This window comes from Copadichromis virginalis, linkage group LG12 (assembly GCF_057382275.1).
Source record: "Copadichromis virginalis isolate Kocher_CV1m ecotype Utaka linkage group LG12, C_Virginalis_male_GT1.1, whole genome shotgun sequence".
In the NCBI taxonomy this organism is placed as follows: Eukaryota; Metazoa; Chordata; class Actinopteri; order Cichliformes; family Cichlidae; genus Copadichromis; species Copadichromis virginalis.
Genome location: NC_140629.1, coordinates 31,612,667 through 31,637,826, shown reverse-complemented (window position 1 = coordinate 31,637,826; position 25,160 = coordinate 31,612,667). Strand labels below are relative to the sequence as shown.

General features: G+C 41.0%; 1 protein-coding gene across 1 annotated transcript in view; it reads right to left on the bottom strand.

Moving 5' to 3' along the window:
• The window catches only part of LOC146697361 (transmembrane protein 132C), a 300,988-nt gene that overhangs the window by 73,992 nt on the left and 201,836 nt on the right, over positions 1-25,160 (bottom strand). The window contains exon 5 of the mRNA XM_085476062.1: positions 7,377-7,572. Within this exon, the coding sequence (XP_085332188.1) occupies positions 7,377-7,572 (196 nt within the window). The remainder of the gene's footprint in view (positions 1-7,376; positions 7,573-25,160) is intronic.

Genomic DNA, 25,160 nt, shown 5'->3' with positions numbered 1-25,160 from the left:
CAAGTATTAAGTCATATTTTAGGGGATCAAATACTTGTTTCACACAGTGACATGCAAATCAACGTATACATTTTATGTACAGTGCATGTAATATGTTTCTCCTGGATTTTCGGTCGATTTTCTGTATCTCTCCATTAAAACAAAACTAATATAAAATCAGGGACTGTTCAGTAGAACTATAGAAGGGATCAAATCTTTATTTGTCTTACTCTATTCGACTGATTTTACTGTGTGTTGCTATTAGTATAAACAGACAAAAAGCTATATATAATGTATAGAGGACTGGAATTGGGAAATAGGCATGAAAATGCAGCTGTTAATAAACTTATACACCATGAAAATAGTAAAACTGAGTTTGAAAGCAATGTGGTGGTGGTGGTGTGTGCGAGATTTCATCAAAAGATTATTGACTTTTCAGTGTCTTCTTCCCACTTACTAACTTCCTCTTACAGGGAACCAATAAGAGGAGGCAAATTAAGAAGCCACTTAGCATAACTGCTCTGCTAAGAGGTCTGCACATGCACACATACACACATGAGCGCATCTTTAAGCAACAAAGATAAACAAGTGTTCTAATTAAGAATTAATTACATAGCAAAGCCTCAGAGAGAGGTGAAACTCAGTGGAGAAATAGACAGAGGATAGTAATGAAGACCAGATAGGGGGACACAGAAACAGAAGGAAGGGTGGGAATAATGAAAAATGAGGTGAGATGGAGGAGAAAAGAGGGGAAAAGAGGGGTGGATGAAATATAAACTACTTAATCCCAAAAGAAGACAATGGGAACAAAAAACATTTATTCACTACCCTTTTCTTCACATAATAAAGAAATAAATGTATGCACAAAGCATCAGATACAAAAGCATTATTGTGAATGCATGTGCAGATTTCTTTCCCTCTGAAACCACTCTGCTGAAGTGTGTAATGACACCTGCGGAGAGCATAAAACAACGTTATTATGGTTCAATTATTTTTAGCTTATAAAACAACTCTATAGGAAGGTATAGTAGGCCCACTCTGACATTCCTTTTCATTTTGTTTTCTCCTAAGTAACGAAATAGGGTTCTTTGTCCCTATTTTTCTCTTTACTTCTATATTTTTACAGTAGTTCATCCAAAAAACATACAATGCAATGCAGTCATTGCTAATGAAACTTGGCCATTTCAAACACTATGGCAAAGACGTTCATGTTATGAGACAGTTTATCCTGTTAATGACACTTTTGTATTAGTGACGTGGTTTTGAGAGAAATACTGAAAACTATTGGATATCATCATATTTGGTTTTGGTATTGGTGCACTTCTTAAAATGAATTAGAATCACTATGAGTATCCTCTAAGGTTTTTACTAGTGGCACCATCAGCTCAGCGGTTATATGCCTGTACTTTCTGACCAGTCACTTGCAAGATACATGGCATCCCATCATTCTCAGCTACACCCTGTTTTTAGTTTGCACTGTTTGTACACAATATGGGCAAAATGTTTTGCTCACACTTCTTAATCTAATTGAGGTGTCACCAGTTACAGATTGGAGTCGTTGAATGCTGTGAAGTCCATAATGCGTAAAAGTTCACAATGCTCTGGTAACTCGATAACTGCAGAGCCCCAAACCTCCTCTGGTATTAACATCAGCATAACAACTGTCCAGCGGGAGCATCATGGCGTGGGTTTCCATGCTATGGCACCTCATGCTATAATGTGTATATAGTTCAGTACTGTTTCCCATATGGTGTATGATCACAATGTTTTATCCGTATACACTATATGGACAAAAGTACTGAACGTCTGTATAACATATAGACATTATATGGACTATAATAAACATGCTACACCGTATACATTGTATGTTAGAATTTGAAAAATTCTTCTCTGTTTCAAATCTCTCCCGTGATTTGATATCCTTTCTTCACCTTCACCAGGACATTTTGGTTGGAATAATAACAATGTGCAGTCAAACTTTGCAGCTATTTCAGATATGTTTTCTCTGAGATCCTCAAGTAAACAAGTGCAGAAACTAAGACTTATGTTGACTTACACTTCAAAAAGCTTCAAAAAGGTATTTAAGGCTTATTTCATTTGGACATTTTATAACTGAAGTCTTCAGTGCCATCTTTTAATTCATAGCAATTAGGTTATGCATCCAATACACTTCAGATAAAACAGCAGATACAACTCCTTTCTTACAACCCATGTCATGACATACAGACATCGTGTATGGTTCTTATCACACTTTTTGATATTACCACCTAAAGTGAATATCATCTGAAATTCATATAGTGGGACAAAACATGGATTTAATGCAAATAGCACAATTGCCAAAGTTACTTACATGAGGCAATAGGCGGTGAATTGACTGTCTTAAAATGTGAACGCAGTGTGTGTTACTACATCCTAATCTAAGCCAATATTCTTCAGAAATTTTTTCACCGTCAGATTTGAGAGGACTGTCTGGGACAAATAAAGGCCACCATTGGCCGTCACTGTGGGTCCATTCAAGTATGACAACCCACTTTTCAAAATAGGAAATTCACATATTCACTATTCAGAGTTTTCAGGGTTCTTTGCAGTTCTTTTCCTCCACCCTGCTGTTCTCCTTAGGCAATAAATTCAAAGTCCTCTTTGCTCCTATTCAGCAAATGCTCTGCGAATTTTATGATGGACGGTTTGTTTGAGAAGTCAGTGACAGGAATTGGATTTGTTCCCGTTTTTTGGCATTGGATTACAAGGTATTGTAAATTGCTTAATTAATATTAATCTGTGTTTTGTTCTTGATCTAACCGTTGGCAGAAATCAATGCCAATCTTTTGCTAGACAAATGCTAACTGTCTTAAATTGAATCCCAATTTTTGTTGCTAATTTCTGCCATTCTGTCTCTATTTCTACATAGCTCTCTTTTGTCACTCTTCTTTCCCTAACAACTGTTTCTGCCCCAGTCACCTCTCCTCTGTAAAAGATGAAACCAATTTTTCCACCCCTACAGGAGATAAATTACTCCTAATAATCCATCGTTTCCTGAAGAGGACCTCTTTCTTTCCAGCTCAGGCAACAGACCAGAACCGTAATGGATATATGGAATTAGGAGGAAAATGTCGGAGAGGGCTTTGGTAATGACAGCCAGGGCTCTGTTTTTCATTGCTGCCTTGTAAAATAGAATACACTGCACTATCACATCAGACCTGTTGATAAGCTGACTTTTGATTTGGAGGCTGGTAGAAGATGGATAAAGTGGAGTTAAATCAACCAAACAAATGGCTAGGAAATTATGCTTTAAGGTCAGTCTAGAGTGCTTGTGATGAAAGGTTACATCATATTTAGCTTTTAGGCTGTTTAAACAGCTGTGAGAAGGATTTCATGTTTTCGAGATGTGGATAGAAAAAAAGGATAGATGATAGTGTGAAAGCATTTTCATCCAGCTCTTTTTGAAGATTCACTAGCAGCTCATAATTTTATTCTTTTATCATTCCTTCTCTCCAAGAAAACCCAGAAAAGTTGGAGCTTTCATCTTGGCTCTGGTAAGACCCCTCTCAGTGAAAGTCACCTTAAATAACCAACCAGCAATCAAGACCTGGTCAGGAGTTCTGGTAAACAAATTTGGAAGCCCAAATGGCTCGTAATAGCAGCCATTTTGATGCTTTTACCTAAGGAGAGGGGCGAAAGAGAGATAGAGGGAGGGAAAGAAAAAATGTCTGTGCCCATGTGTGGATACAAATACATTTCTTTGTGTGTGTAACTAGGAGTTAGGAGTGACAGAGACAACAGATGTATTTTTTTATCCATGTAATGCTGGAGGCAATTAGAAAACTGCTTCAGTTACATATAATCATTCTTAGTCATGTTGATAACTTCTAATCACAACAACAGGTTGTTGTGTCTGAAATCAAAACAGGCCGTATACTTGACCATCTCCAATTTGCATAACATTTTTATGTTTCAAAGTTATCAAATTTTAGTTTCATGTATCAAAACAAAGATATATATTTTTCAAAAATGGTCAGTCCACTTTTTTGCACATTGAAATCTGAGGCAGTTTTTGAACATGGATATCTCAAAGAGCTAAATGTATGATGCTGGAATTTAACAACCATTTTAATACACACCATCTTGCCAAAAGTACTCACTCACCCATCTAACTCATAGAAATTCAGACGTTCCAATCACGTCCACGACCACAAATGTATAAACGCACCAAAAACCTTGGGATGCAGACTGGTAGTACAAACATTTGTAAAAGAATGGGTTGTTTTCAGGTGCTCAATGTTCGGAGCTAATTTGGCTAATTTGAGATTAAATGACCCTAACTAAACACCAGACAATTGTGTGTTTCCGTTTTATAACCTTCCAAGGATTTTTTTTAATGTAGAATTCTCTAATAATTTAGTCATTTAAAGCATTTATTTATCAGATTTAAAAAAAAAGTTACATTTTTTGCTGCAGTATACAGTATAGTTTTTATATTCACAATAATAATAATGATAGGACCACCATAAAAAATATGGCTATAAATACAAATCATGTTTTTTAAAATGAACTGAACCAAACATTTGTACACCCATGTCAGTCATTATGCCATCATTATGTTGCGTATAGCAACAACCCAGCAATCAACTAAAATGACCAACTTTTGCAGTTTTGCACTTATAACACATTATAAAGGCATAAAATAATTTTGCTTTTCATTCCCACAACACCTAATTTATGTTCACAAAAGCTGAATTATATATGAATTATATACATGAATGAATTCTAAATTATATATATTTATTATGATACAATCGGGGGCAAAAAAAACCCAACCCAAAAAGGAAGCCTTGTATTATCCAATAGAAATATTGACTCTTTTTGTAATAAAACATGTAGTAATGTCATTTATGTTTAATGTAAATTTCATATAAGTAAATATCCATCACTTTAATAATAACAGTGATAAAAAATCTTCGGTTATGTTATAAAGTGTAGAGTGTCAGAAGCTGTAGCTCATCCTGACGTTCCATTCACACTGAGCAAAGCAAAATCCCAACAGCCCTGCTATTCGAAATGATGGTTTCAAGCTTGCTTTTTGCAGTGTGTGAAAAAGACAGGGGGTGCAGAGACCTGAACAAAATTGGGTTTTGTCACTAGGGCTTTGCTGTTTGAAGGAGGGCTATCAGGGCAGATTAGCTCTACCTCAGTGGTAATGGAACTAGGAGCATTTTGAAAAGCATTCCCCGCCTCGCTTTTTAGCCTAAGGGTTCTTGGTTGCTTTAGCCAGAGCTGTTTGGGCTTTCCAGTGTATGTTGTAATAGGGATATTTTGTCTTAATAGAAATGTTGCAGGCAGACAGTTTTAAATTTAACTTTATGAGTCTTTTTCTTTCTCTCTCTGTCTCTCTCTGTATGCACCAAATCTACAGTACTAAAGAGTAAAAGATCATTTTACTCATTTACGGTGAAATTTGTTTTACTTCTCCAAATAGATATGTTTTATACACTGTAACTATTTTTGTTCATTTCCTTGTACTTATAAATCTCAAAGAACTCAACGAAGACTCAAATAAATAATGCAAGCAACAAAAAAAACAACAACAAAAAAAACAACAAAAGTTTAAAAATTATAATTAAATGTAAATTAAACATATCATATTATTTAACAGAATTTGAATTAGTGCTGGAACCACACTAGCTCTTGCATAGCAGCTGGGACAGGCTTCATGGCCCACGACCCTGATTTAGATAAGCAAAATAAAATGGATGGATGCATCAATTAGTGCTGGCCCTGAGATTAACTGGCGACCTCTCCAGGCTATACCCTGCATCGCACCCTATGCAAGCTGGGATATACGGAAGCGTAGAGCTGCCACCCAGGCAAAAGAAAAATACAAGTGTATCACGTTATAAGGTGAAAGGTTTATTGTTCTAACAAGATACTTTTCCTGTTTGTACAATATACTATCATGTTTGTACAATATACTTTTCACGTTTGAACAACATAATATCACGTTATTACAATATACATAATTATCACGTTCGTACAATATAATATTTATATTGTACGAACGTGATCCTATATTGTACGAACGTGATCCTATATTGTACGAACGTGATCCTATATTGTACGAACGTGATAATTATGTATATTGTAATAACGTGATATTATGTTGTTCAAACGTGAAAAGTATATTGTACAAACATGATAGTATATTGTACAAACAGGAAAAGTATCTTGTTAGAACAATAAACCTTTCACCTTATAACGTGATACACTTGTATTTTTCTTTTGCCTGGGTGGCAGCTCTACGCTTCCGTAGGGATAGGCTTGCATATCAAAAGATATGCAAATAAGCAAAAGAAGATGGATGGATGAATGGAATAGTGCTTGGCCGTTTTTGACTGGACCCCATAAAAGGTTTAATTAAGAGTTTAATTAAAGTATTTGTGTAACATTTGCTATGATCTTTCAAATTTGCTGCCTAGTATGGCCTGCTGCCCACTACAGCTAATTTACAGTGCCAATATGTTATTAGCATTAGATTATTTCCTCTCATTTTCCAAGTGTATAATAAATAAATAAATGCCTATTTTTAATCCTTTGGTTTTGTTCTGAAGACTTGTTGCTAATGTCAGTGCTTTTTAAAGTCTAAGAACATGGAAGGTTTTCCCCTCAACTCCAAATGGTCATGGCAGAGGACCACCAGTCCAATAAACACCAATAAAGGCATCAGGCAGATGCCAGATATTTTTTCCTGTTAAAGGGTTGTTTTTCCTTCCCACTGTCGCCATGTGCTTTAGATTTTTTAGAGTTTCCTCTGTATTATTGAAGGGTCTTCACCTTAGAATAGAAAGTGCCTTGAGGTGAATGTTGTTGTGATTTGGCATTATATAAACAAAACTGAACTGAACTCAATTTACATATGTATAAAGGGCAGCCTTTGTATTTAATTATTACAAGGAAGGACACCTACAGGATACAATAGGGAAGTGAAAGTAAGGGCATCTGTGAATTTTAGGCAATGATTGTTATTACAAGGTCTGTGTGAGTGACTCTATGTCAGTCTGTCAATCTGCATGACTGCTTGTGAGGCTGCTTATTATTTTGAAACCTGTGAGGAAAAAAAACTGCTGTGTGTCTGTCTAAGAAGGTGGGAGAGAGAGAGAGTGAGAGAGAGAGACCGGGAGGCTTGTAGCAACAGGAGGGGGTAAACAAGTTGACCTTTCCAGCTTTGATCACCCTAGAGGAAGGAGGTGGCTGGGGGTGTCAGCAAGAAGGTTAGAAGGAGGAGGGAAATGGAGGGAAAAATTAAGTCTATTCCAGCAAATGTAACAAGTGTGTGCTGCTGGGAATGTCAATATGTATGCTCATAGATATCTATATCTGTACTCATCTATCAAATCATCCCTTACCTCAGCCAGTGGTACGATGCCCTGTATGTCGGCGCTGCTGATATAGAGGTGTGAAACTTTCTCTGTTTGCCTGGAAGTTGTCTGTGTGCCAGCTGGGTATTCAACGCTCCAGTGTAGAGTCTGGGTTGGCACCAGGTTAATCACGTTATCCACCTCAAAGTCGAGCTGCATCACCTCATAGGAAGGACTTTCTAAACTGCAAAGACAAACAGTGGTTAGAGATGTTAGAGATATTAGAAATATTTGCTGTCTTTATAGGATGCTCTATGGATTTAGACATCACTAACATACTAACACAAAGGCAGTGGAGACCAATATAATACGTAGATTACAGTTATTATTTTTATATGGTAGAATAATTTATTTGTTCTTTAAAATATTCAGAATGGGTACCCTTGAGCCAGTCACAATTCCTGACACTGAACAAACACTACTACCACTACTTATGAAAATGATAATGACCAAATGTTTTAAGGAACAAAGAAAAACAGTGTTTAATACAAAGCAATGTCATTATCAGAAACTCCATATCATATCATATCAGAACAGAACCTCATTATGGGGTACACATCTTAGCTGAGCAGGTTTTAAGTCTTACAAACTTGCTCGAGATCCTACTGTTTAAAGTAAAACTGCATATTTAATGTACACCCTTTGGATAACTGCCTTGACGGACAAGCCTTTTCTAATTCCCACATCATCGCTTAGCACTGTTTATCACAGCTGCTGGTGTGGCTCATTTATGCACAAGGTGTCCTTTGGTTTATGTGCCCCAGAGCTAAGGGAGGGGTCTGTAACCCCTAAATCATTATTTGCCAATCATCACAGTTATTGCTGTGGAGGCGTGTGTGTTTTAACCTAAAACATGTTGTTGTGCTAAACCTCAACAAGTAGTTTGCAGGGCTTAAACCTAAAAAGTAAGAAAAAAAAGAACAATTTAGGTTGAAAAAGGTGAAAAATTGAACAACTTTGCAAAAAAAAAGAAAGAAAGAAAATGAACTCCCAGTATATGTCACTAACACCTCTTCAACCTCCTAATACAGATTTGTGGCTCTCTAATATTGATACCGTGGCTCCTGGTGGCTGACATTGCCATAGATAGCATGTCAGTACCAATGCCACAGGGCCCCAACTGCATAATAGTGTGTAGCATTAGGTATCTGAAAATGTGGTATTAAATTGCTCTTTGAGATGAGAACAAACTGATGTAAAAAGTTTACCCGATTAACCTAACCATTAATAAACTTTTGGTATTGCGCGCATCAGTAACTGATTCACTTAAAACTTTCTACCTGGGAAACTACTGCAACTTAAGAAATCTTCTCTTCACATACATCCCGATTCATGTCCTCATTTGTATCCACAGAAATGTGTCTGTCATTTTGACAACTTGGATTCCTGCAGCACATCATGCCCTTATAACTTTTCAGACTGTCATTACCTGCTTTGCTTCCTTGCCTGTCAGACATCCTGATTCTACCTGCTGCTACTGTGACTTATAGACCATTCTATCATTTGTCACCACACAAATTCTTTGCATCTTCTTCTTCTTCTAGACTTCAGCCAGCTTTGAAATAGAGTGTGGTGTCTGAAAGTCAGTGTCAGTAGTGAACACTGTGGTCAGAGTTGGGATAAATGAACGACAAAAAAAATCTACAACAAAAGTGTCATAAAATGCTGTGTTTTTCCCACTGTCACACACAGAGCAAAAGAAACATATCCTGTATTAAATAGAAAAGCTACCTGTAATATGTGTGTAAATTTCTGCATCGAGATAGAAGTCACAGATACCCACTTTACGGTTCATAGCAAGTAGAACAGAAAAGGTTTCCTGGGTTGCATTTTGGAGATAACATTTGCAATACACCAGAGCCAATGATTTCACAGGATAATAACTGATATTTCATCTACATTTTAACAACTGAAAACTCTCTGTGTGGCTATATGTCTAATTCTATTTTTAAGGATTCTCTGTTTCTCGTCTTTATTAACACCCAACCTCAGCAAACACACAAACACAAGCACAGATTTACATGTGTTCAGTGGCTAGTGGAACATTACAAAGAAAGAGCAGCTGTAAATTAATTTTTGAGCTTGTGTTTTAAAGTACCATCTACTACACACACACACACACACACACACACACACACACACACACACACACACACACACACACACACACACACACACACACACACACACACACACACACACACACACACACAGATCCGCATGGGTTAAAGGCCATGACAAAGCCAATTGCTGAGGGCCTGTGATATCTGGCATGTCATTGTGTCTAGGGAGATGGGGCAAGAGATGTGTTACACTGATAGATTAAGGAGAGAAAGCTGATGGGTGTCAGCTCCCCTTGACCTGCTTTTGTTTCATCTATCTCTGCAAATCTGTCCGCCTTACTTTGTCTCTTAACAAGCCTAACACAACATCATAGTACAGCTAAAATGGTTTCTTTCTTAGTACTAAGTCTGTACAGTAAAGTTGCTATATAGTGAACCATATAGTCTAGAAACAGGACAATTTTATTTATTACTCATCCTGCTTTTAACTTATCCTGCATGCAAACCATGTGTAAGCCATTACATGAAATCTGCTTCCAAGAAGCCTGACTTGATGGTGTTGAGCAGTAGTTTTTTAGGCATTCTGAAGGTCTTTCACAGATTTTTCACAGATTTTCAGTCCAATGCTATGCCTGACAAGGACTTGAGAGATGCATCTGTCCCTTCACTTAATCTGTCTACTGCTTGCTGAAGCCTCATCAGTAAAGTTCTCAATTAAACCATTAAGAGAAACATGGAGAAAAAGCTGAGGTATGCCCAGTTACAGAAGTGCTGAACAGAAAATCAGTGGCAACAGGCCTTATGGAATGTTGAATGAAAATTGGAATTTCTGATTTACTTTTACTCACCTTTTTTGTATATATTAGTATTTATGTAGGAGATCAGAAGAACTGCACAATGGTGAGTTTCTACAGATATCTGTAAAACACGCTCAAAGTTCTGTCATGGTTTGAGGTTGCATCTCAACCAGTGGCGTTGGGGATTTTGTAAAAACTGATGGAATTATGAAAACAGAAAAGTACTGTCAGATTTTAATCCACCATGGGATTTCATCTGGAAAACGTCTGATTGGTAATGGTTTCATTTTTCAGCATGATGATGATCCTAAATATATTACCAATGCATTGAAAGCATACCTGGATAGAAAAAAAAAAACGACAAAGTGGAACACTATCCATCATGGACTATAATTCTCAGAGCCTAGACCTCAACATTACTAAAGCGGTGTCAGATCATCTCGGCACAAAATGCAGTGACCATCCAAAGAAGAGCTCCAGATGTTCTTCAAGAAGCCTGGTTTTCATTTGAAATATTGACTTTCAAACTCTGTTTTAGCCTTAGATCCTGTACTACACTTCGGAGGTGGGGTGCCCCCGGCCTCTCGGCCTGGGGCTCGGTCACTCAGGCACGGCTGGCTGCCGGCGGTGCTCACGGGCGCGTCACTGCAACTCCCCCTGGCTTCTGCTCCGCGGCTGCTGAGTGAGCCCTCATCTGGGACTCTCCTCAGCTCTTTCTGGGACAGTGGCGCAGCTGCCCCTCTGTTGGTCTTCCTTGGTCTCTTGTGTTCTGGGGGCCTCTGGATGTCTGGAGTTTTGATCTCCTCCATACCTGCTTCATGCCCTGGAGGACGGGGCTGTGGCCCCCCCCACACCCTCTAGCAGATCATTACATGAAGGAACCTTTTAAAAAAAAAAAAAAACAAGCGCGTCCATGCTCACAGGTGTACACACGGGTGATCACACCCACAAACTACACCCTTTTTGGCTCCTACCTCAAAGCACACTGTGTTCTGTTGATCTTATGTGCTGCACAATAATGTTTAATATTTAGTATTTACTGTCATATTCCCATATATCATTGTGATGTTGTTTATTATATTACTCTTGTTCTCTTCTGCTTGTTTTCTTTTTTCTTTCTCAGCAGGTGATCCAGGTGATTGATATATGCATTTTTTTTTTTTCCTGCTCATTCTGTTGGTTTTTGTCTTTTGCCCTTCTCCCCCGTCCCTCTTCTCAGCTGTTTCTCTTTCCCTCTTTCTTTCTCCCCTTCTTTCCCCCAGTCAAGTCTGTCCCGTATTCAGTAAGTGAAAATAAAATAAACAATAAAAGGTGAATCAAATGGACCATTACGGCAAGGCCGGGATGGTCAATTTGGTAAAGTAAATCCGTTGGGCATCTTTCTTTGCCTTTAGACAACAATTCTGATGGCAAAAGAGCCAAACGGGACGGGCGCAAAAAGAAAAAAAAAAAAAAAAAAGATCCTGTACTACTATAACCCATTACATGTATTTTCCTTCCAAGAAGCCTGACATTCTTGTAATTGTTTAAAATGGTCTTGAGTATTAATTCTTCAGGTGTTCTGAAGGTCTTTCAAAGGCTTTTTCTGGAAACTAGCTGTTTTTTCACTGATTTTCAGTCGAAGGCTATACCTGACACAGGATTTAAGAGATGCATCTGGCTCTTCAGTTGATCTGTCTACTGTTCACTGAAGCCTCATCAGAAGCCTATTTATTTTTGCAGAAGTTGTAATAGCTTGCTGCACCTATTTCTCATTTTCCTACCACATATAAAGAAGTGAGGAGTGGCTAAAGACTTTTGCACAGTGCTATATGCTTTTCCGCTAAATTGATGTTGGTGTTTTCCACAATCCTTCTATGCATCATCTTCCACTTATGCAACTCACTGTTGACGGAGCCTATCCAAGCTAACATAATGGGAGAGGTGGGGTATACACTAGACAGGTCACCAGTTTGTTGCATGGCTAACGCAGAAACAGACAACCAGTTACACCGACAGACACTTTACAATCACCAGTTAACTAATTCCACCAACTGCATGTCTTTGGACTATGGGAGGAAGCTGGAGTACTGGAGAAAATCCATGCAGACACAGCAAAAAACAGAAAACCCCCCAAAACCTTTCTGCTGTAAGATACCAGTGCTAACCACCATGCCACATACTGTCTAAAAATTAATACTAACTGACTAGATTTATGCAACAGACCTTTCTTGGTGTAGCTCACCTCTCACCTTATGAGAACTGATCCCTACAACCCTGGACAAGCACTGAGGAAGTGACTGATGGATGGGTAGATGTTGATGTGTAAATCTAATACTGTTCCTCCAATATGATATAAATGCAGCATGAGGTAATGATATCAATATCTTTGGACTTGAAACATCCTCTTAACTATCAAGTCCAATTCCATTAGTGTTTTCTGCATATGAAATATTCAGGAGCAATCCTCTGTTTTTCACTTGAATTAAGGTTTTGATGTCTTTGAATTTTTGAATACTGCCATTGTCTACCATCCCCTATGTATGCATGTTCATGTGTATATTCCTCAAAATGACTCATTATTAAACCCCGAAGGACACAGTAGTAGCCCTATTTCATATTTTCCTGGGTGAAACCCAACACACAGCAGTAGTTTAGACATGTACACTCTGAGACACAACGCTCTGTCACTCTTGCTATCTATTCCTGTCTCTCTCACACTCACGGACACTTGCACACAGCCAGTGCACAAGTAACACACTCCTCTCCCTGTTTCACACACACGCTTACACATACACACATGTACAAAGCACCACCCAAAAATTGTTCAGTGTGTTTGGGTGCAGTGTAATCGCTGGAGCTGAAAAAGCAATGTGTCTGCAGTGACAGGTTCATTCAGGTGTTAGCTCTGTCCCAACCACAAGGCTCCAAAACAATATAACACTGTCCTCTAGTGCATACGCATACGCAGACACTTTCACACATACACACACCAGTACATTGTTCTCCAACACTCAAAACTAAGCAAACAAAAACCACTGCAGGAGTTCACACTTTCCTGCAGGCAGTAGTGACCTTCAGGTGTTATTCCTGTTACTGATACAATGGGTCAAGGTTGTTCGAATGGGTCAAAATATGTCATCTGACCTTCATTTGCAAACTGCCTTACAACCATGGTCACGCGCAGGTTACAAACTGCTTGACTTTGGTAAACCTGTACTTCTGTGCAAAATAGAAATGAAAAGACATATAATTAAGTGTGGCATTTACACAAGATGAAAGCCCCACAAATGGGCTCTTGCTCATTTTGCCAGCTTTATCTCCCATCCTACAGATAGCTTCAGTAGCTGGTTTATAGAGGTACACTGTGTTGCCTGACGTATTTGCTCATCTGATTTCACACACATGTGAACTTAAATGATATCCCATTCCTAATCCATAAGGTTTAATAAGATGTCACCCTACCCTAGTGGGGTGGGGTGGTAGTTTCAGTTCTTTTGGTAAGGCCTTCCACAAGGTTTAGGAGTGTGTTTATGGGAATCTTTGACCTTTCTTCCAGAAGTCCATTTGAGAGTTTTGTGGACTGATGCACACTTAAATTAGAACAGGAAGGGGGCATCCCAAACTGTTGCCATAAAGTTTGAAAATATCCAAAATGTCTTGGTATGCTTACTTTCACTGGAACTAAAGGGCTGAGCTGAACTCTTTAAAAACAACCCCACGCCTTTATTCCCCCTCCACTAAACTTTACACTTGGCAAAATGCAGTTGCATAGTGCCATTCTCCTGGCAACTGCCAAACCGAGACTTTTCCATTGGATTGCTAGAGAAGCATGATTTTTCATTTCAGAGAATGTCATCTGACACTTTGTGTTGCGCTTGGTAATATAGGCTTGGATTCAGCTACTCGGCCAAGGAAACCCATTCGTTGAAGCTGTCTATGCACTGTTCTTGAGCTAATCAGTCAGGTTTCAGAGCCCATCACAGTACAGAAACAGCTTTAGTGAAGGTTATAAATGATCTTCTTATGACCTCTGACAGTGGACTTCTCCTGCTTGACGTTAGTGCAGCGTTCCATACTGTGGACGATATTTTATTTCAGCGATTAGAGAGTCCTCTTCACACAATAAGGCTAGTTATGGTGTTCCACAGGGTTCTGTGCTAGGACCAATTCTGTTTACATTATACATGTTTTACCAATATACTATACTTTACATAGTATCATTAGAAGGCATAGCATAAATTTTCACTGCTCTGCAGATGAAACCCAACTTTATCTATCCATGAAGCCAGATAACACACACAAATTAGTTAAACTACAGGAATGTGTTAAAGACATAAGGATGTGGTTGACCTCTAATTTCCTGCTTCTAAATTCAGATAAAACTGAGGTTTTTGATGCTCGGTCTAAAAATCGTAGTTACATGGTATCTAACTAGATGCTTATTCTAGATGGGACTACTCTGGCCTCCAGTAACACTGTGAGGATAATCTTGGAGTCATTTTTGACCAGGATATGTCCTTCAATGAGCATATTAAACAAATATGCAGGTTCAAGATTCCCATGATGCACTTAGTGTATCTTCTTCAATCACCTTTTTCAATAACTCTGTGTTTATACACCTCTTTATATTATTAGTTATTTTTAATCTCTGGTTCTGGTTCTTGTCTTTGTGCTGTCTTCCTTCCCTCACTCCAACCGTTCACGACAGATGGCTGTCACTCCCTGCGCCTGGTTCTACTGGAGGTTTTTGTCAAAAGGGAGTTCTTCCTTCTCAAGTGCTTGCTTATAGGTGGTCATATAATTTTTGGGGTTTTCTCTGTTTTCACTGTATTATGTAGGATCTTTACCTTGCAATATAGTACCTTGAGGCAACTGTTCTTGTGATTTGGCGCTGTATAAATAAAACTGAATTTAATTTAATTGATTTTTTGTCATATCTCACATTTTTTTAATCATTACAGTTTTATGACATTTTCAATAAGTTTGTTCCTAATGATGCCACATCATCGCTTTTATTATTATTGCTTTTCAAACATACAAACTTGCCCTAAGGGAAAATTAAAAAATACTCAATTTTGCCTATACACTTTTCATAAAGTGAACTATTTATACATTTACTGTTTGCCATGGGCCCTAAATTAAAGTATCATATTGTATTGAGGGGCTCACTGGTATACCATCCACAGTACCAACCTGTTATGGCAAAAAGAGCCACGTAAAAAGCCAAGTATTAAAGCTGAGCTGTTAATTTACCCATCAGGTTCCTACCCTCACCTGTGGTCACAAGCTCTGGTTTAGTGACCAGAAGAATGATTCATTTATTCCAGCGTTGGAAATTCGTTTCTTCAATGGATGCATGAATAGATGGAGCTGTAGGTTGTATGAAAAAAAAAAACCCAAAAAAAAAACCTTTTGTTCAAAAAAATGCAATTGAACTTTAATTACAATAATACTAGTAATAATCTTTAGTCATTCGACTGTTTTCCTACCCTCCATACTCAAGTACATATCTCTGGCCACTGTAGGACAAACAACTCTGACTGCGATTGCAGGCTGTCAGTTCGCTGTTTACATCAGCTGTCAATATGTGTCTGCGTCTTTTTACTCTGGAGGAGGCTGTAAAACATTGTCAAATGAGTCAGATACGAGTAGATGAGTCAGTGAAACCTAGTTCTGTCAAAGGACAATGATACTCAGGTGAGTTGTTGAACTGAACTTTTCTGTCAGCAGGTGCTGCTGTTAGCCTCTGTTAGCTGTTGGGTAGTAAAACTTTCTTTGAAGTTAATCTAATATTGTTGGACTCAGACCCTTAGCAAATAAACTCTCACCTGATGTGAGAATGTAAACTGTTTCTCAGAGGGTATCTGAGCTGTTCTTGTTTAGCTGCCTCCTTGTCAGCTGTCCAGAGATGGAAGAGATGCATATCTCATCTGATGACAATAAATATTTGCAGTAATATTTGGAATAAATAAGTTGTTTTTTGCACATTTTCTTGTTTTTACTGCCCTGACCTGTGATGAGGCTTGATATAAGGAGTAAGAGGATGATATTTTATTCCAACACTATTCTCTTTTCACCTTTTCAGTTCAGGGGACCCCTTCTCCGATGATAAAACATAGGGCTGATCCTTCATATCTTAAGTCTGAAGGTGCAGATGTGAATTAAAATTCACCTCCACAGCAGACAAACATTATATATAAGTTGTCTTCTCCTCTGCCTATGAGATACTACATATGTTGCCAGTCTCTAGCCATACATAAAACATGATTAGGCAAAATGGCCATCTTGGCCACTGTATTCAAGATGTTGGGGTAACATGGTGTTTTCCACAAAGTTCATGACAATGCATCAGTTTAAAAAGGATATACTGTGGTCATAAAGGGAAGGACATGGTCAACAGAAATTCACAGGTAGTCTGTTGCATTTAAATCAGCGGTCCCTAACCAATGGGCTGGTCCGTGAGTTGTGTGGTACTGGGGCACGAGAGTTGAGGCTCGGGTGTGAGATGTATAGTTTTCAGGGGTTTTATTGTTAGTATTTTAAAATTGTTTTTATCGTTAACTCAGTTTCCATGGGTCTTTTCCCATGTGTTATGAATAAATCTTCTTTTTTGGTACCGGTACTGGTTTTATTTTGCTATATTAATCTGTGACACCTTTTCCATTTTCCAAATCTTTTAATGTCCAATTTTGATAAGGCTTTGGAAACTATAGCCTCAGTTTCCTGTTTTTATCTTACAGAAATGGCAACTGGTCTGGTCTTCTCCAAGGATGAACAAGTTCAGAGAAGCCCTTCTGCTTATCCAGGATAGAAAAATGGCCATCTGAGTTATTGCTACCAACTTAGCTTGAAGCTTTCTCACCATTCTCTTCTGACCTCTGAAAACAATCCTAGAGATGGTTGTGCCACAAAATCGGCTGGTTTTCATCTTCGTTTTGTGTTGTTGGCTTTTTGTTCACATGTAAACACTAAAATAGAGATCGTATGCGTGTAGTCATTGTGATAGAAATATGTTTTGGTGTATTGAACTGTAGCTTCAGATTTATGTAGTTAACTGGTAATTATGTGACAATGTGTTTCAGGTCATTTTATGGAGTAACATGAAAGTAAGGTAACATGTAGAATGATGGATTACTTTCTTCAGCGGGTAATTAATCATCAAACCATCACTTACTGTTATTCCTTTGATGTAACACCCTTGAAAAGCTAGCCATTGCATAATTTCACTACTTTCATTGTGGTTTAATAAGGTTATTGGTTATTTTGTATGAGAAATACATAATTTGACAATTTCATTGACAGTGCTCATTAAAATCCATCGTAATATTTATCTAATTAGATGACTGAGTAGCAAACTGCTGTGGTGTCGTGTATTCTCGAAAAAGAAAAAAGTAATATCCATCCATCCATCCATCTTCATCCGCTTATCCGAGGTCGGGTCGCGGGGGTAGCAGCCTAAGCAAAGAGGTCCAGACCTCCCTCTCCCCAGCCACCTCCTCCAGCTTGTCCGGGGGAATACCAAGGCGTTCCCAGGCCAGCCGAGAGATATAATCTCTCCAGCGTGTCCTGGGTCTGCCCCGGGGCCTCCTCCCGGTGGGACATGCCTGGAACACCTCGCCCAGGAGGCGCCCAGGGGGCATCCTTGCCAGATGCCCGAACCACCTCAGCTGGCTCCTTTCGATGTGGAGCAGCAGCTGCTCTACTCTAAGCCCCTCCCGGATGGCCGAACTTCTCACCCTATCTCTAAGGGAGAGGCCAGCCACCCTTCGGAGGAAGCTCATTTCCGCCGCTTGTATCCGCGATCTCGTTCTTTCGGTCACTACCCACAGCTCGTGGCCATAGGTGAGGGTAGGGACGTAGATCGACCGGTAAATTGAGAGCTTCGCTTTTACACTCAGCTCCCTCTTCACCACGACTGACCGGTGCAGCGTCCGCATTACTGCAGCCGCAGCCCCAATCCGTCTGTCGATCTCCAGCTCCCTTCTCCCATCACTCGCGAACAAGACCCCGAGATACTTGAACTCCTCCACTTGGGGCAGGAACTCATCCCCGACCCGGAGTGGGCACTCCACCCTTTTCCGGCTGAGAACCATGGCCTCAGATTTGGAGGTGCTGATCCTCATTCCCGCTGCGTTACACTCGGCTGCGAACCGCTCCAGTGCGAGCTGGAGGCCCTCACCCGATGAAGCCAACAGAACCACATCATCCGCAAAAATCAGAGATGAGATTCTGAGGCCACCAAAGCGAAAGCCCTCCGCCACTTGGCTGCGCCTAGAAATCCTGTCCATAAAAATTATGAACAGAACCGGAGACAAAGGGCAGCCTTGGCGGAGCCCATCACCCACCGGGAACGAGTCCGACTTATTGCCGGCAATGCGAACCAAGCTCTTGCAACGGTTGTATAGGGATTGAATGGCCCGTAGCAATGGGCCAGACACCCCATACTCGCGCAACACCTCCCACAGGACACCCCGAGGGACACGGTCGAATGCCTTCTCCAGGTCCACAAAACACATGTAGACTGGTTGGGCAAACTCCCATGCACCCTCAAGTATCCTCGAGAGGACAAAGAGCTGGTCCAGTGTTCCGCGACCAGGACGAAAACCGCATTGTTCCTCCTGTATCCGAGGTTCGACTAGCGGACGAACCCTCCTCTCCAGCACCCTGGCATAGACTTTCCCGGGGAGGCTGAGGAGTGTGATCCCCCTGTAGTTGGAACACACCCTCCGGTCCCCCTTCTTGAAGATGGGGACCACCACCCCGGTCTGCCAGTCCACAGGTACTGCCCCTGATCTCCACGCAACATTGCAGAGACGTGTCAACCAAGACAGCCCTACAACGTCCAGAGCCTTCAGGAACTCGGGGCGGACCTCATCGACACCAGGGGCTCTGCCACCAAGGAGTTGTTTAACTGCCTCAGTGACCTCGCCCCCGGAAATCGGTGGGTCACACCCCTCATCCCCAGACTCTGCTTCCTCCCCGGAAGACGTGTCAGTGGGATTAAGGAGGTCCTCGAAGTACTCCTTCCACCGCCCGACAATTTTCTCAGTCGACGTCAACAGCGCTCCGCCAGCACTATACACAGTGCAGGTAGAGCACCGCTTTCCCCTCCTGAGACGCCTGACGGTTTGCCAGAATCTCTTCGAGGCAGTCCGAAAGTCTTTTTCCATGGCCTCTCCGAACTCCTCCCACACCCGAGTTTTTGCTTCAGCCACTGCCCGAGCCGCATTCCGCTTGGCCTGTCGATACCTGTCGGCTGCCTCCGGAGTCCCACAGGCTAACCAAGCCCGATAGGCCTCCTTCTTCAGCCTGGTGGCTCCCTTCACCTCTGGTGTCCACCATTTGGTTCGGGGATTACCACCACGGCAGGCACCAACCACCTTGCGGCCGCAGCTCAATGCAGCAGCTTCGGCAATGGAGACGCTGAACATGGTCCATTCGGACTCAATGTCCCCAGTCTCCCTCGGAATGCTGTTGAAGCTCTGCCGGAGGTGTGCGTTGAAGATCTCGCGGACTGGGGCCTCTGCTAGACGTTCCCAGCACACCCTCACTACGCGTTTAGGTGCACCGGGTCTGTCCAGCGTCTTCCCCCGCCACCTGATCCAACTCACCACCAGGTGGTGATCAGTTGACAGCTCAGCCCCTCTCTTTACCCGAGTGTCCAGAACATATGGTCGCAGGTCTGGTGATACGATTACAAAATCGATCATCGACCTACGGCCTAGAGCATCCTGGTGCCACGTGCACTTATGGACACTCTTATGTTCGAACAGGGTGTTCGTTATGGCCAAACTGTGATTAGCACAGAAGTCCAATAACAAAGCACCGCTCGGGTTCAGATCAGGGAGGCCGTTCCTCCCAATCACGCCCCTCCAGGTCTCGCTGTCGTTACCCACGTGAGCATTGAAGTCTCCCAGCAGGACAACAGAGTCTCCAGGTGGAGCACCTTCCAGCACCCCCCCCAGGGACTCTAAGAAGGCTGGGTACTCCGAACTGCCACTCGGCGCATAAGCGCAGATGACAGTCAGGACCCGTTCCCCGACCCTAAGGCGCAGGGAACAAACCCTCTCGTCCACCGGGAAAAACCCCAACGTACCGGCAGCAAGCCGAGGGGATATAAGAATACCCACCCCAGCCCGCCGCCTCTCACCAGGGGCAACTCCAGACTGAGACAGAGTCCAGCCCCTCTCCAGGAGACTGGTTCCAGAGCCCAGACAATGCGTAGAGGTGAGCCCAACTATATCTAGCCGGTACCTCTCAACCTCACGCACCAACTCAGGCTCCTTCCCCACCAGAGAGGTGACATTCCATGTCCCTATTGCCAGTCTTGGCAGCCGGGGGTCGGTCCGCCAGGGCCTCCGCTCCTGGCCGCCACCCGGCTCACAATGCACCCGACCCCTATGGCGCCTCCTGCGGGTGGTGGGCCTGCGGGAGGATGGGCCCATGTCTCCTCTTCGGGCTGTGCCCGGCCGGGCCCCATGGACTAAGGCCCGGCCACCAGACGCTCGCCCTCGGGCACCCTCCCCGGGCCTGGCTCCAGGGCGGGGCCCCGGTAACCCTATCCCGGGCAGGGTAAACTGTTCCCTCGATATTCTTTTCATGGGGGTCTTCTGAATCGCTCTTTGTCTGGTCCCTCACCCAGGACCAGTTTGCCAAGGGAGACCCTACCAGGGGGCAAAAGCCCCCAGACAACATAGCCCCTGGGATCCCTGGGACACACAAACCCCTCCACCACGATAAGGTAGCGATTCAAGGAGGAGAAAAAAAAAAAAAAAAAAAAAAAAAAAAAAAAAAAAAAAAAAAAAAAAAAAAAAGAAGACCCCATCTGAGTGTTATTCTCGTGGGAGACAACCCAGCCAGCCACTCCTACGTCCTGAACAAGACACGGGCTGCGGCTGATGTCGGAATCTCAAGTGAGACGATTCTCAAGCACACGAACATCAGTGAGGAGGAGTTACTGGACTTGATCGATAAACTTAGTGTTTCTGATGTTTCTTCTTCCTGATGTTGCTATCACTTGCTAATGTTACATCTAGCTGACTTCCTCTGCTTGCCCAACACTATTACAAAAAAGTAATAATACAACTTAATTAATTCATTTATTTATTCAACTAACTGTTATTTTCTTGTACTTAGCAAAACACAGTTCTTATAGTGGTGGTTGGTTAATGTGCTGGCACCCCATTCCTTTCAGTTATCCAGCCACAGCATTCTTATACTGTATACAGAGTTTATAGGTAATAGTACTTCGTATTGTTTTTTATGTAACCAATGAATTATATTTTAAGTGTACTATAGAAAAGTAAATTTGATAAGCAGAGGAAAGATGTTAGACAAAAAACACAGAAACAATCACAATCTCTTATAAAACAGCCCTTTAAATACTTCATAGAGCCGAACATCTATCTGCGTGTAGCCAGTTACATAGACTGGACTAGCCTATAAACCCAGATATAAAGATACTCTTTTGGCAGCAGTCAGTGTCTTGTGAGACGCACTTGCTGGACTCACACTAGTGTGTAACTTGTTTGGCACATCTGGAGTCTCAGAGCTGATTAGGGGAGATGATTGACATTTCCCCCCCTGTTTATCTATTTAGCTATCAATTAAGCAATTTAGCTTCTAGAATGGTCAGTTGAGATAAAAATCTTGTTTGCAGTCTCATTGATTCTCTTAATCCCTCATTCTTTAGCACCTGGAGAACCTGTTTGTGTTATATATGCATTCATATTATATTATTTATTTTGCCCAGTAGCATGAGTGTGTGTCTGTGTGTGGCAATGGGTTGTTGAAAGTGAAAAGAGGATATCTGGCACACTGACCCAAGAGGGAAAGCAAATACAAATACACCAATTTTGGGGAACCTCCAGTAGCCTTGCAATAGAAGTAGAAACACTGTCAAGGGTGTAACACACATCGCTTAGTCCCAGCTTTAAAAAATAAAACATAAAAACATAGAGACAGCAACTGTGATTGAGTTAGGAAGTTAGATTTGAAAGTTAAGTTTGCCATTGCATCCAATATATGCCACTGTAGAACCACAGCAGCTGATTTGAAACTGATGCATTTTATTCCTCAATCGAGGTATGTGACTCATGTATTAAATGTTTAAATATTCATCAGTGAATATAAATCACAACTAAACTAAATGTTAGTGTGGTGTTTGATCATGATGATTACTGAGAACTGTATTCTTCCCCTCGAAAACTTGCATTGTTTTTGTTAGAGGAGTTCAGTACCTTGTGGCTCTGCTGTAATTCAACCCTGTTGCTGACACCTTGCTAGCCTGTCCTCCTTAAGAGAAGCAGAAGGTAGCTGTAGAAAAAATCTTTCCCTTTAAGTCACCCTCAAAGCTGCAAAAAAAAAAAAAAAAAAATCACATATACAATCCGCATAAGCACACACACACACACACACACACACACACACACACACACACACACACACACACACACACACACACACACACAGATGCACACCATGTAGTAAGTGCAGGGAGGACAGGTTGTCTTATCAAAGTGTGCTACAGGAAAGTGGTGGTATCAGGGGAAATTCAAAGGACAATAGAGAACAAACACACACACACACACACACCAATAGGCATGCACCGCTGGCAAGAAGAGAGGCAACATCCCCTGGAAGAATACAAGGTGGGATGGAAAGGATGGAAACCGGAGGAGAACAAGAAAAAAAAAAGGTGAAGGAACAATTTTTCTCTTTTTGCTCAGAGGAAGTTGTCACTTACAGCATTTCCCCTCAGCACCTGCACAGCCAGTGGCTGACAGCAGGTGTGTGTATTTCTTACACAGAGAGAAACATAGGGAGATATGAGACTAATGCAAAAAGAAAGAGATACTGTAGGTAGGTATAGACAGACAGACAGATAGACAGACAGATAGACAGACAGATAGACAGACAGATAGACAGACAGATAGACAGACAGATAGAACCACACACAGACACAGAGAGCTGTCAGAGATATGTTTTTTGCTAAAGGAAGACAGACAAAGACTCAAACATAGGGGAGGCGATGCCAGGCAGAACCACAGGACGATATCACGCTGTCATAACCATCAACCACCTTCACCTTCATTGTTTGTGTGTGAGTGTTTGGACACATAGATGCAACGCACTGTTGCAGACAACCCCCTGTCAGTTTGGTTTAAAGCCCACCAAAACCATGTGTGTGAGTGTGTTTGTGGGTAAAGGTGCATATAATTTTGTGCATTTTAGTGAGTTTATTTCATTCCAGCCAGGCAGTCCATCATCCATTCAGTCTTAATTTCAACACCTCACTGTGCACTTGGATGCACACATGCAACCATGCATCCACACGCACAGACACACGCTGGGTCTTTTTAAAATGTTTTAGCCTCCACTGACCAGCTGTCGGATCTGGGTTGCCATCAGATATCAAACCCTATAATGTCAAGGGAAATGTTAGAAAGAGAGAAAGCAGGATAGGGTGCTATTTTAAAATCTACAGCAGGACAACCCCTTGGAGTTGCCCACAGAAAAAGAGAGGACTGTTTGGTTGCACTGGTAGAGGGTAGTTAAGAGTAATTAAGAGACAAAGATACTAAATAAAGAGAGAGAATGTTGTATGCAATTGCAGATTATGACACAACATTACAATTTTGTGACTTGAATGTTACCTCATTTGGTTTAGTGCAGATTAGTGAGCTATGGTGTAATTTCACTTTTCCCCCAATTTTGAATATTATATTTGTTATGTTCTATATGACATCTGCCACCATTACTTCTGATTAAAGATTGCACAGAGCAGAAACCTATTTACTTAATTTCTCAATAGATAAAACAAAGTTTTACAAAGAAATGATGTTGGTTGCCAAAAATCAACTGTAAAATGTAAATAATTTCTTAAAAAAAAATAAAGAGGCCAATTATATTGCATGTAAGACATTGCAAAAAACCCCAAAAACGTCTGCCTACTATGGTTTCCTATGGTTGTCTGTCTCTCTTTGTTAGACCTGGGATAGACTCTGACCTGTCTAGGGTGTACTCCACCTCTAGAAAGGGGTAGGAAAGCCACCAGCTCCTTTCGTGACCCCGAGTTAAGTATTTAAGAAAATGCATGAATGGAGCCAAAAAGCAGAAATATCAGTGACAAACAGACCTCTTTTAACCTCTCTCCCTTCACACTGACTAATTTATTCTTACACATAGAAGTATGCTCAAACAAAAATTTTAAATATTGACAAAAGGTTATTCTATTTACTGATAATTTCAAACCTCAGAGAAGATGCCTAATTTTCCTTTTCGTGCTTTTTTGTCAACACTGACTATAAAACACTGGGAAGATAAGCAGATCTATAGTGCTTGTGTCTGTGTGGAAGACAAAGAGCGTGAGTGTCAAGCTGGTGAGGTTGTCAATGAGAGGACAGAGGGGACTCTGGGGGAATGAGCTTGCAGAAACAAAGGACATGCACAGACTCAAAAACACATCACAAACCACTGTACACATACAAGTAAATACACACAGTCTGCTAGATCATGCTGAAGTGAAAACTGTATTTTGATAAAAATGCCATGTTTCTATGCTCCTTATTGAAATTTGTACATGTGCTACTAACAGATGTTCACAAGTAAAAGTTAAGACGATAAGAGTTCTGAAAAATACGATCATACACACTTGTATTTTATAGAAAGGTAATTTTTCATAAAAAATCATACAATTAAAAATAATAATGTACAATAATCTACATTGTCTTTAAAATAAGATACAATTATGCAAACCTTGTCTCTGGTGTCTGATGGTTGCAACAGCTGTTAAGGCATTATTGTTGTATACTAACCATAAAATACAAACATTCACACATAATAGGTATTTTTTGGATGATTTCTGCCGGGTAGTCGTGATCCACATAAATCTGACGTCCATCTATGCGTATATCCTTCTTCATCCATGC